The sequence below is a fragment of the Nyctereutes procyonoides genome, unplaced genomic scaffold (assembly GCF_905146905.1).
Source record: "Nyctereutes procyonoides isolate TBG_1078 unplaced genomic scaffold, NYPRO_anot_genome, whole genome shotgun sequence".
Classification (NCBI taxonomy): Eukaryota; Metazoa; Chordata; class Mammalia; order Carnivora; family Canidae; genus Nyctereutes; species Nyctereutes procyonoides.
In genome coordinates, this window is record NW_026575049.1 from 50,465,001 (window position 1) to 50,477,478 (window position 12,478).

Here is a 12,478-nt window from a genome sequence, read left to right on the forward strand (position 1 = left end):
GCTTCTCCCTCTGCCTGTGTCTCTGCCTCTCTCTTTGTGTCTCATGAATAAATAAATAAAATCTTTAAAATAAATAAATAGCTCACTCACTCACTCTTTGGATGAGGGGACACCATATTTCTCAACTAAGAAACATTTTTACATTCCAGAGTTTTTTGTTTTTTTGTTTTTTTTTTAAATGTCTGTCATGCCATAAATCCTTAGGGAATGGATTCCAGCTGCTCAGGCTCTTTTCCATTAGTTACTACAAAGTGTGTTTCTCTGCATGGACCATGCTGGTGCTTCACTTGGACCCAGGCACCTTTCTCTTGGCTTCCTTTTCTCTGATCATTTTCCTTCAAGGTTCGGGTAGCTAACTGCTTAATATTAAGGCTTAGTACATACACTAATTCTCTTGGCAAGATTCTTGCCTGTAACTTGTTTACAGCAATGCTAACAGCATGCTGGATAACATTTGTAGGGTGTGACTATTTAAATAGTGCTAATCCCTCGATTTCTATATAGTATTGTCATCGTCTTTCAGGTAGATATGCTTGTATGTGGCCAAAGGACCAACTGTATTCTCTAAAAGGCCTGGAGAACAGAGTGGGTGCCCCTCTTTCCTTTTGTGTTGGTCATTTTGGCAGATGATAGGGCCAAAAGATGGTGTTGATGACTTAGGACCTATTCCCTGGTCAATTTGAGAGGAAACAGTGATAAAATAGATGGAGTAGGGAAGAAGCCTGAGAAGATTCTTTTTTTTTTTTTTTTTTTTTAGATTATTATTTATTAGAGTATGTGTGGGTGGGGGAGGGGCAGAGGGAGAGAGACAATCTCAGGCAGACTCCTCACTGAGCATGGAGCCCCACACAGGGCTTCATATACTACCTGAGATCATGACCTGAGCTGAAACCAAGAGTTAAACAGTTAACCACTTGAGCCACCTGGGCACCCCTGGAATATTCTTGATTGGAAATATCTTCTTTGCGGATTATTTACCTGAGAGTGGCCTAAGGATACAAGAGTCAAACTGTTGGTGCCTGAGAAGCTTATAGAAATTTCACAGCTGAGCCTCACTGCCCAGGAATACTGTACTGTCCACCTCCAAGTCACTTCCATACTGGTGATCTTGGAGCAAACTTGGAGATGCCTGTTAGAGCAAGAGGCTTAGGTACGAAGGCCCAGATTTGTCTTACTGGTTTATGGGACTTGACTGCATCTGTCTGCTCAAAGTCTGTCTTGTCTTTTAAATCTAGAGTACAAGCCATAGAAGTCTTTTCTGGAGCGATAAATGCCTGAAGTATTCTGGAAGTTTGTTTATAGCCTTAGGGACTGGTACACAGTACAATACCAGCTTGGTAGCAGATCCCCCCCCCCCATTTGACATTTGCCACAATGCGTATATCTGCTGCCAGCTGCCTACCTATTATCTTGATATTCCGTAGCACTTTATTTTTCTTTTAATTTTCATCTTAAAGGTGAATTTTTTTTTAAAGATTTTATTTATTTGCAAGAGAGAGAGTGAGAGCACGAGAGTATAAGCAGGAGGAGAGGGAGTAGACTACCCACGTTGTGGGGCTCCATCTCAGGGTCCTGGGATGTGACCTGAACTGAAGGCAGACGCTTTACCGACTAAGCCACCCAGACATCCCTAAAAAGTTTTATTCAAGTTTCTTTAAACTGATGGTTCTCACCCTGGGGCAAGAGGACATGTGTTAGTGTCTGCAGACATTTTGGGTCTGTAAACAGAAACTATGCTTACATACTGTTAAAGAGCTCAAGAAGAGCCCCAAACAAGGACTTGTCTAGCCTAAATGTCAATAATTGTCGGTTCAGAAATCTTGCTTATGTGTTTACTCTGGAAGCAGTATAATTTTCCCCTCATATAATAAATATGCTGGATGAACATTTTGATGGTGGAGGAATTGTAAATGCTGATGGAGAGATCAGTAATTAGTTAAGAAACTTAGAAAACTGTTTCTTTTCTCTGTCCTTGTGTAATTTGAGGGTTAATTTACAACTCTTCTAATTTACAAATGTAAGGAAATGGTTGCTCATTTGTAGCCTTCTGAACCTAGGACCATTTGCTCTGCCCATAGCAATTTTCCTTCCTTCTTTATTTATTTATTTAAATGTGGCTCATGTGATTCAAATTCAGGAGCCCAAGATCAAGAGTTGTGTGCTTTACCAACTGAGGCAGTCAGGTGCCCCATCCCTATCTTTGATTTTAAAAATTTACCTTTCAGCAATATATATAAATGGTACTGCAGTAATATCTACAATGTAGCTTTTCACACTGCAAGTTGTGACCCAGGAGTGAGTTAATGAAATATAGTGTAGTGGGTGAAAACTAGCATTTTTGACAAGCTAAATATGAGAGAAAAATAACAGTATATTACATATAGTAAGAATAGTAAATATTGTTTGTGAAACCTATTTTAATTATATATTGCAGGGAAGAAAATTTTCTTTTTTCCTATTACCCTCCTAGATTCTCTGGCTTGGGGCCCTATAAATTATATTGACAGAAGATAGATCAGCTAGAGAAAAACAAACTGAAGTTTATGCTTATACATGGGAGCACTCAGAAATGAGTAACTCCAGGGTTGATGAGAACTTGGGCATATATAGCATCTTAGCAAAGGAACAATACATTTTCAGAGAAGAGATAAGACAAAGGGGAAGGGTTTTGAGTTCCTAAGGGATGTAAATTATGGGAAGCTAATGGTAGATAAAGGCTAAAATTTGTTATCTAAGTTCCTCCAGTACCATTTCCAGGCTGATAAGGGTCTAAACTTGTGGTTAACTTTTGTCTTCTGGTAAGGAGAGAAGGGAGAGGACATCTGTAAGTTTATGTCCTGCTTTTGGGCACATAGGGAGAAGGCAGCTTTCCTTTTTTGCTTCTTAATTGTCAGCTCAAAATAGTCCTTAGGGACTCTAAAGTGGTATGTTCTGACGTGGCATATTATGCCTCCTACGATATCTATGCATGCTTGTGCTGGGTCATGATGTAAAATCATTTTTTCCATTCCCTCCCACCCCAAACATTTCTTATTGTTAGTTACAAGGAAGAAAACAGAAAGCTGTGGATTCCAATAAATTGCAAAAGCAATATGAGCTGCGTGTTTTCTAATTCTTAGAACAGGCCAAGATTTTATTTATTGATTTCGGGGAAGGAGTAAACTTATCTCAGTTTTTTAATTAGAAATTTTTGGCTTTGTCATAAGATAATTTTAGAATGCATTCTGAAAATTTAGAAGACCTTCTGATAGAATAAGTATTGGATTTGGCAACATTCTTGAATTGTTATTGTTTTATTGAAGATCATTGTTTACATGTGCACTAATGTATCAGTAACAGTAATGTCCCAATAATGAAATTCTGTTTAAGAAATGGCAATTTGATGAAAGGCAAACGAAATTGGGTATGTATTAGTATTTTCTGATACTACTTACTAAACGTTAATTTGGTTGTTAAGTAATCAGAAAGTGCTTACGTGACAAGATTATGGAGCTTTCCATCATCTCCAAGAAGCTTATGTTTCAGGATAGATTCAAGCTTCCTTCATGGAATTTTTGTGTTCATTTAGTTGATTCTTAGGTACCTAGTAGGCAGATTTTAATTTTACACCAGAATATTTAAGATTAATCCCAGTGCAATTTATTTCAGACTGAATTTAGTGGAAGCTTTTGTAGAAGATGCAGAATTGAGGCAGAGTTTACAAGAAGATTTACTTCGTCGATTCCCAGATCTTAACCGACTTGCCAAGAAATTTCAGAGACAAGCAGCAAACTTACAAGATTGTTACCGACTCTATCAGGGTATAAATCAACTCCCTAATGTTATTCGGGCTCTGGAGAAATATGAAGGTAACAGTGATTTTTGTTTCTCTTTTCCTTCACTCTCAATATACTTAGCAAATGTGCTGTCCTTATAAAGTTGGGTCTGGTAACTCATGCTTATAATAGGTTTGTTTTGACTTATATTTACATTGCAGAAGTTAAGAATCATGAGACAACTTAGAATTTTTGCTTTTAGAAGCAAATGTTAGGGTAACTGGGTTTATTGCCTTAGTGGTGGCAGTTGAACAGGATTCAGTTGCCAAAACCTCACAGGACCCAAAATGATACTGCTTTCAAATCTATAGTTTATTAAAGGAAAGGGATACAGCCTAGTTAGCAGCACCAAAGGAAGGGTAAGGGATCGCCACGAAAGTTTCACAGCAGGGAGCCAGGGAGGTCAGGTGCAGACTCCTATTGTCCTTCCTTTTGAAAGGTCCTTGGTGAGGTGCACTTGCTCTCACTTCAGGGACCACCAGTGTGTGCAGAACACCTTGGAACTAGGGAGCTTAAAATGGAGTCTTGCTGGACTTTTTAAAATTTTGCTTGTCCTGTGGGCATATTCCTGTTCTGTAACCAGCCTTTAGGAGAACCCTCTGGCACTAGGAGGCCTCACTAAGACCAGGTGCAAATCATCAGTCACAAACAATGCTGACAAGCTGAGCAAACCACCCTGAATATCCTCAGATCCATGATTACAAAACAGTGTGCCTTGAATTGCCATAAAGGAACTTTAAGAAGACAGTTCAGGTTAATTCTGGGCCTGCTGGAGTGAACCTTTCTAGCACACCTATAAATGAAACTTTAAAGCAAAGGGTCTTGATGGTCTCTAACAGTTGATGTCCAGAGTGAAGTTAACAGAATGAAGTGTGCCAAGTCACATTATTTAATCAGTATAGTATTGGTGGATAAAATCAACTTGCTCTTACAAGCATAGTTTTTATTTTTTAAATAATAATTAATTAATTTTTTACAAGCATAGTTTTTTTTTAATAAATTAATTTTTATTGGTGTTCAATTTACCACATACAGAATAACACCCAGTGCTCATCCCGTCAAGTGTCCCCCTCAGTGCCCGTCACCCATTCACCCCCACCCCCCGCCCTCCTCCCCTTCCACCACCCCTAGTTCATTTCCCAGAGTTAGGAGTCTTTATGTTCTGTCTCCCTTTCTGATATTTCCCACACATTTCTTCTCCCTTCCCTTATATTCCCTTTCACTATTATTTATATTCCCCAAATGAATGAGAACATATAATGTTTGTCCTTCTCCGATTGACTTACTTCACTCAGCACAATACCCTCCAGTTCCGTCCACGTTGAAGCAAATGGTGGGTATTTGTCGTTTCTAATGGCTGAGGAATATTCCATTGTATACATAAACCACATCTTCTTTATCCATTCATCTTTCGATGGACACCGAGGCTCCTTCCACAGTTTGGCTATTGTGGACATGGCTGCTAGAAACATCGGGGGTGCAGGTGTCCTGGCGTTTCATTGCATCTGAATCTTTGGGGTAAATCCCTAACAGTGCAGTTGCTGGGTCGTAGGGCAGGTCTATTTTTAACTCTTTGAGGAACCTCCACACAGTTTTCCAGAGTGGCTGCACCAGTTCACATTCCCACCAACAGTGTAAGAGGGTTCCCCTTTTTCCACATCCTCTCCAGCATTTGTTGTTTCCTGCCTTGTTAATTTTCCCCATTCTCACTGGGGTGAGGTGGTATCTCATTGTGGTTTTGATTTGTATTTCCCTGATGGCAAGTGATGCAGAGCATTTTCTCATATGCATGTTGGCCATGTCTATGTCTTCCTCTGTGAGATTTCTCTTCATGTCCTTTGCCCAGTTCATGATTGGATTGTTTGTTTCTTTGCTGTTGAGTTTAATAAGTTCTTTATAGATTTTGGAAACTAGCCCTTTATCTGATATGTTATTTGCAAATATCTTCTTCCATTCTGTAGGTTGTCTTTTAGTTTTGTTGACTGTATCCTTTGCTGTGCAAAAGCTTCTTATCTTGATGAAGTCCCAATAGTTTATTTACAAGCATAGTTTTTAAGTGAATATAATTACTTAACTGTTGCAGAAACTTAGGAAGTTATAGATCCAATATGTAAAACATTTTAAGTTTCAAGTTAAAAGTCACCATCCCTTAGAACTGTTAAACCTTTCAGTATTATGAGAAAGCTTTTTCTGTAGACAGACTTTAAAAAACTCACCTCTCTGATGACAGGATATAAAATAAGCATAGGTTTAATTTTAATTTTATGGTAGCCTCTTCCCTTAATTATCTAGCAAAGTGTGAAAGACATCTTTAGCGCTTATCTTAAAGAACCACTCTGTATAAAGAGTATTCCCCTTCTAACCAAGGCTCTTCTTGAGGCTGATGACACTTAAAAGCCCTTGCATTTGTTCTACTAAAGTGGTATTAAAGAAAATGGGTCTTAAATCTTTCCTGTGCCCATATTTCTTTAGTGTGGCTTAGGCAGCCATTTACCCTCCCTGTGCTTCCATTTCCTTATCCAATAAAAGAAGATCTTTCACTGCTGCACTTTTCTGATTCCATATATCCTCTGGCCCTATTCTAGTAGGATCAACTGGGAGCACAAGGTGATTGACCAGTATTAGGAGTATAATAATCAGATTATCATGGAAGTAGGCTTTCAAAACAATTAATTCACTCTTATCCACTTACATCAGCTGTTTTAAACTTTTTCTCTCCTACATCTCTTCCTTCCCATAGTGAAAAAAAAGAAAGAAAAGCATCCTTGGCCCTGTGTCCTCTTGTACCTGCACCTCTTTTTCACTATCCGTTCCCAGCCAAATTTCTGAAAGCCTACATTTCCATCTCCTGTTTGCTCAGCTGCCTTCCAGCCCTGACCACAACACTGAAATGGCATTTGCTGAGTTACTTATTGTTGCTAAATCCAACAAGCACATTCTAGTCATTATATTCTCAGCTTTCACTGCTGAGTTAGATTTTTTTTTTTTTTAAGATTTTATTTATTTATTCATGAGAGACAGAGAGAGGCAGAGAGAGAGGCAGAGACACAGGCAGAGGGAGAAGCAGGCTCCATGCAGGGAGCCCGACGTGGCACTTGATCCTGGGTCTCCAAGGATCACGCCCTGGGCCGAAGGCGGTGCTAAACCGCTGAGCCACCTGGGCTTGCCCTTCCTTCCAGTTTTATGGAGCTATAACTAACATATAACATTGTATAGCTCTAGGTGTGCAACATTGTGATTTGAAAGATGTATGTATTGGAAGTAATTACAGTTGACTCAGTTAACACCTGTCAACTCACATATTTTTTTTTCTTATGTTGAGAACTTTTAAGATCTAATCTCTTAAGAGCTTTCAAATATACAATACAGTAATTTTAACTATAGGTCACCCTGCTGTACATTACATCCTCAGAACTTAAATCTTAGAACTGAGAGTTTTTACCTTTTGACCACCTTCCCCATTTGCCAACTCCCAGCTGCTGACAACCACCATTTTTTTTCTATTTTGTTGAGATTAGTTTTATTAGACTCTACATATAAGGAGACCATAAGTGACTTTCTCTGCCTGACTTCTTTTACTTAGCATAATGCCTTCATGGTCTAACAGGTTGTCACAAATGGCAGGATTTCCTTTTTTATGACTAATATTCCTCTGTGTGTGTCTGTGTGTGTGTGTGTGTTTGTATCACATTTTCTTTATTCATTTATTAGCCAGGGGACACTTAGGTTGTTTCCATGTCTTGGCAATTACAAGTATAGGCAGTGAATAAGGGAGTACAGATCTCTTTGAGATAATGATTTTGTTTCTTTTAGATATATACCCAGAAGTAGAATTGCTGAATCTTTCTATATTTTGCTTTCACATTAAGAGTCTTCCACCCCAGTTCTGTTTTGGCCCTTTTTTCATTCAGTACCAGTAACTTTAAAGCTGGGAATTTTTTTTTTTTTTTTAAAGCTGGGATTTTTTATACAAGATTTTGTGTGTTTGTATTTTTACTGGGAGAAGATCTGTAACTTTCATCAGATATTCAACAGCATATGTAAACCCTCCTCCCCCCACGAGAAAGGGTAAAAAATACTGATGTGCATATTCTTTGGAGACTCTTTCTTATTCTCTGGAATAAACACAGAAGTTAGGAATTGGGCTTAAGAGTAGCTTGGCTTTCTTCCTTCTGCATATGTGTGTGGCTCAGTGTACTTGAGAATTTTACAATAAATCAATAATTTCCTACTTTTTTGGGGTTATAGTTAATATATACCCGTGAGAGAACATAACATTATCTAAATCAAAAGCTTCACATTATCATTTTGGCAACTGATGTTTGCTTTATGGAATTTGTAGTCACCCAGCCTAGAGAATATTAGAGGAGGAAGACTGTTCCCAGACGTTATGGTGCTAAGAGCTAGGTTATTTTCTTTCTACAAGAAATGTTGAAGGGGGCACCTGGGTGGGAGGCTCAATCGGTTGTCTGCCTTCAGCTCAGGGTCATGGTCCTACAGTTCAGGGATGGAGCCCAAAAGAAAAAAAACATTGGAGACTCCAAGTGTGCCGTAGTCATTAGGAACCTAACCTGAATTTTTTCTTAAAAATGAACAAAATGGAGTCTCCTGGCTGGCTCAGTGGAGCATGCAACTCTTGATTTTGGGGTTGTGAGTTTGTGCCCCAGATTGGGTGTAGAGATTGCTTAAAAATAAAAATTTTTAAAGATGTATTTATTTGTTGAAAATTTTTATTTATTTGAGAAAGAACGAGAGAGACCATGAGCAAGGGAAGGGCAGAGGAGAGGGAGAAGCAGAAGCAGAAGATCATGACCTGAGCCGAAGGTACACAAACTGAGCTACCCGGGCAGCCCTAAAAATAAAATCTTTAAAAAGGGGGGAGGGGCATTTGGCTGAGTTCAGCATAGCTCTTTAGCCTACTGATTCCATGGACAAAGCTAAAACCGAGGCTAAATTCTGAGGGAAATAAACCAAATATACTGTTCTTAAAAGCAGAATCATGATTTTAAAAAATTCTTTTTAGGGGAGACTGGGTGATTCAGTTGGTTAAACATCAAACTCTTGGTTTTCGGCGCAGGTCATCATGATCTCAGGGTTGTGAGATTAAGCTCCAAGCCAGCTATGTGCTGGGTGTGGAGCCTGTTTGAGAGTTTCCTCTCCCTCTCCACCTCTCCCCTCCCCATGCCCACATACACTGTCTCTCAAAAATTCTTAAATTTTAGCGTATTAGTATATTGCTAGAAATTGAGTATATTCTTACTGTGTTTTGGGGTTTTGATTAAGTCTAGGTTTGAAGTTATATTAACATTATTCCTGAAAAAAATTAAAATAAGTTCAGAGACAGCAGAGGGCAGCAACAGTCTAGAAAGCAGATTTGCATTGAGTACTAGAAGCTCTACTCTAAATCATTTCTTATAAGAAATATTATTTTTTAAAGATTTTATTTATTTTTCATGAGAGACACAGAGAGAGGCAGAGACACAGGCAGAGGAAGAAGCAGGCTCCATGTAGGGAGCCCGACGCAGGACTTGATCCTGGGTCCCCAGGATCACACCCTGGACCGAAGGTGGCGCTAAACTGCTGAGCCACCCAGGCGTCCCAAGAAATAGTTACTTGAAAAATATATTTGGCTTCCCTTATTCCTTGTAGCTTTTAAAATTAAAAAGTTGAGGCAAAACCTCAAATAATGGTATTTTTTTTTAATTTTATTTATTTATTCATGAGAGACACACACAGAGAGAGAGGCAGAGACACAGGCAGAGGGAGAAGCAGGCTCCATGCAAGGAGCCCGATGTGGGACTCGATCCCGGGTCTCCAGGATCACACCCTGGGCTGCAGGCAGCGCTAAACCGCTGCGCAACCCGGGCTGCCCCAAATAATGGTATTATATTATATGCATTTAGGGCAAATTTCTGATAGTTCTTGAAACAACTCCTCTATATTTTATTTTATTTTATTGATAAATTTTATTTTAATGGCCATCATTCTGAGGCACATAACTTTTCCCTCTTCCCATATCCAATTAACCAGGTTTCTGTTTAATTATTTCTTAAAAGCCTCACATTTGCTAGTTTCCTCTTATGATTTATACCTCCTCCTCAGGGAACCCATAGTAATGTTTCCTAGCTCATCTGATCATATCATTTCTTCCCCTTCGGTTCAGAACGCATTAATTGCTTCCACTGACCTGTAGAATCAGAGTGGTCTGCTCTGCATTTTAATAGCAAATGATTGTTTATTGACAAGTTATTTTCCAAGAAGGTTGTACTTGTTTTTAGTTCCAGTCACAAGATTTATAAGAAAATTTCTTTCTATCCTCACCAACACAATTTGCTTTTTATTATGGTGATTAGTTGGTATGTTTTAGTGGTTGGTATATCTTGTTGGGAATATTTAGTGGGATCTGGGTGTGAGATTATTTGGATGGAAGGACAGAGATGTAGATTATTGGCCCAAGAATGTATACCAAAAGATAAAATGAGGAAATTGCTATAATAACTGATGGGTGAGAGAAAGGAAAAATAATCGTACGAAGTTGGGACAGTAAAGGAAAACTCAGTTTTATTCCTGTCTTTTCCTCCTGTGAATTTTTTTCCTGTGTTTCCGGTTTGCTCTCACACAGAACGCTATACTTCTATCACCACATGTGTAGAGCTTTTCCCTTTGCTTCAATTTTCTGAGACATCAGCTGGGTATCCTACAATGTAACTAACTCAGCTCTGACATTATCTATCTGGAAATTGTAGCAGATTCCACAGGTTAAGGGCTAGTCTCACAAGAAGCCTTTTGCGAGCAGGGGTTATCACCTGTGCTTCTGACCACTTGCCTATGGATTGAAGGTTCCTGTGATACCCACTCCTTGGATTTGATTGATTTGCTAGAGCAGCTCACAGAACTCAGGCAAACACATTTATTACCAGTTTCATCAAAGGTGACAGATGAATAGCCAGATGCAGAGACACATAGGACCAGGTCTGGGAGGGTCAGGAGTCTGTCTTTGATTTGGGTTGCATTTACTCAACTTGGAACCTCTGTGAACTCCCTGTTATTAGAATTTTATGAAGGCTTCTTCATGTAGGCATGATTAGCTACATTTCTAGCCCTCTCCTATCTCTGGAGGATGAAGGGATGGACCTAAAAATTCCAAGCTTACAGTCATGGTTTGGTCTTTCTGGTGACCATCCCTCATCCAAGGAGCCCACTTAGAAGTCACTCTTTTTTTTTTATTTTAGGTAAACTCTACCCCAACTTCGGGCCCAAATTCACAACCCCGCGATTAAGAGTTGTATGCTTTACCTACTGAGCCAGTCAGGCACCTCTAGCGTCAAACGAGTTGCTCCTAATACTCTTCACATTGAAGAAATTACAAGGGTTATAGAAACTCTGTGCCAGGAACTGGGGGCAGAGACCAGTGTGTTTTCTTTTCTTTTTTCTTTTTCTACCAGTGTGTTTTCTATTATCTCATAGGGACTGCTAGCACAATTGTAAAATGATACTCATAAATAATCAGTGGAATCAGGAGAAAAAGTCATTATAGGGGAAAAAATGTAGAATTTTGTCAAAATGACAGTAGTAATAAAGGAAAATGAGAGGTGGCATCAAAGAAGGTATTGCTTGCAAAAATGGGGGGGCTGAGACAAGTGACTGTCCCCAGTAAAAGGAATGATGTGGCTGGAGAAACAGACGAGAGGATGAGTGAAGGATGAGAGGCCCATGCTCCAGAGTGGCTGACAGTAGTGAAGGAAGAGCAGAGATGGCCTTGTGCCCAAGGTCATCATTCGCAGCCTTTTAATCATTTAGACATTTTACCATGATTTACCTGCACTTCTACTTCTGTTGGCTTCTTTGTTTAATTTTGGAATTTTTTGGCTCCGGTCTCATATTTTGTGAATACTTAAACTTTCATTAGCAGTATCTTGCCGTCATTGTTTCCACTTACGTGGACTTTTATGTTTTTACTTTATTTTTTTATTACGTGGACTTTATTTTTTTTTATTTATGATAGTCAGAGAGAGAGAGAGAGAGAGAGAGAGGGAGGGAGGCAGAGACACAGGCAGAGGGAGAAGCAGGCTCCATGTACTGGGAGCCCGATGTGGGATTCAATCCCGGGTCTCCAGGATTGCGCCCTGGTCCAAAGGCAGGTGCCAAACCGCTGCGCCACCCAGGGATCCCTTACGTGGACGTTTAAATCCATTTCATAAATTCATTAAAGAAGTCAGGTAAAGTTTAATGATGCTTAATAAAACTTTGAGATTGAAATTAATACAAAGAATTTATGTAAAATTAGTCAAGGGAATGGAGATATAGAATAAATTGTTTAAATCTTTGTTAATTGAAACTCATGTCTTTGGATTACTGTTTACCGTTTATCTATTAATACTTAATAGAATAAAATGTTAATGTCAACTTTATAATTAAATTTTTTTTTAAAATTTTTATTTATTTATGATAGTCACACAGAATGAGAGAGAGAGGCAGAGACACAGGCAGAGGGAGAAGCAGGCTCCATGCACTGGGAGCCCGACGTGGGATTCGATCCCAGGTCTCCAGGATCGTGCCCTGGGCCAAAGGCAGGCGCTAAACCGCTGCGCCACCCAAGGATCCCTCAACTTTATAATTAATTTAGACTTCAGGTTGATTTTCTCAGTCATGGTCTATTTGAA

The 12,478-nt window shown here is 39.2% G+C and overlaps 1 protein-coding gene across 1 annotated transcript in view; it reads left to right on the forward strand.

Annotated features, from left to right (window-relative positions):
* Positions 1-12,478, forward strand: part of MSH2 (mutS homolog 2) — a 75,707-nt gene that overhangs the window by 28,490 nt on the left and 34,739 nt on the right. The window contains exon 7 of the mRNA XM_055329180.1: positions 3,649-3,848. Within this exon, the coding sequence (XP_055185155.1) occupies positions 3,649-3,848 (200 nt within the window). The remainder of the gene's footprint in view (positions 1-3,648; positions 3,849-12,478) is intronic.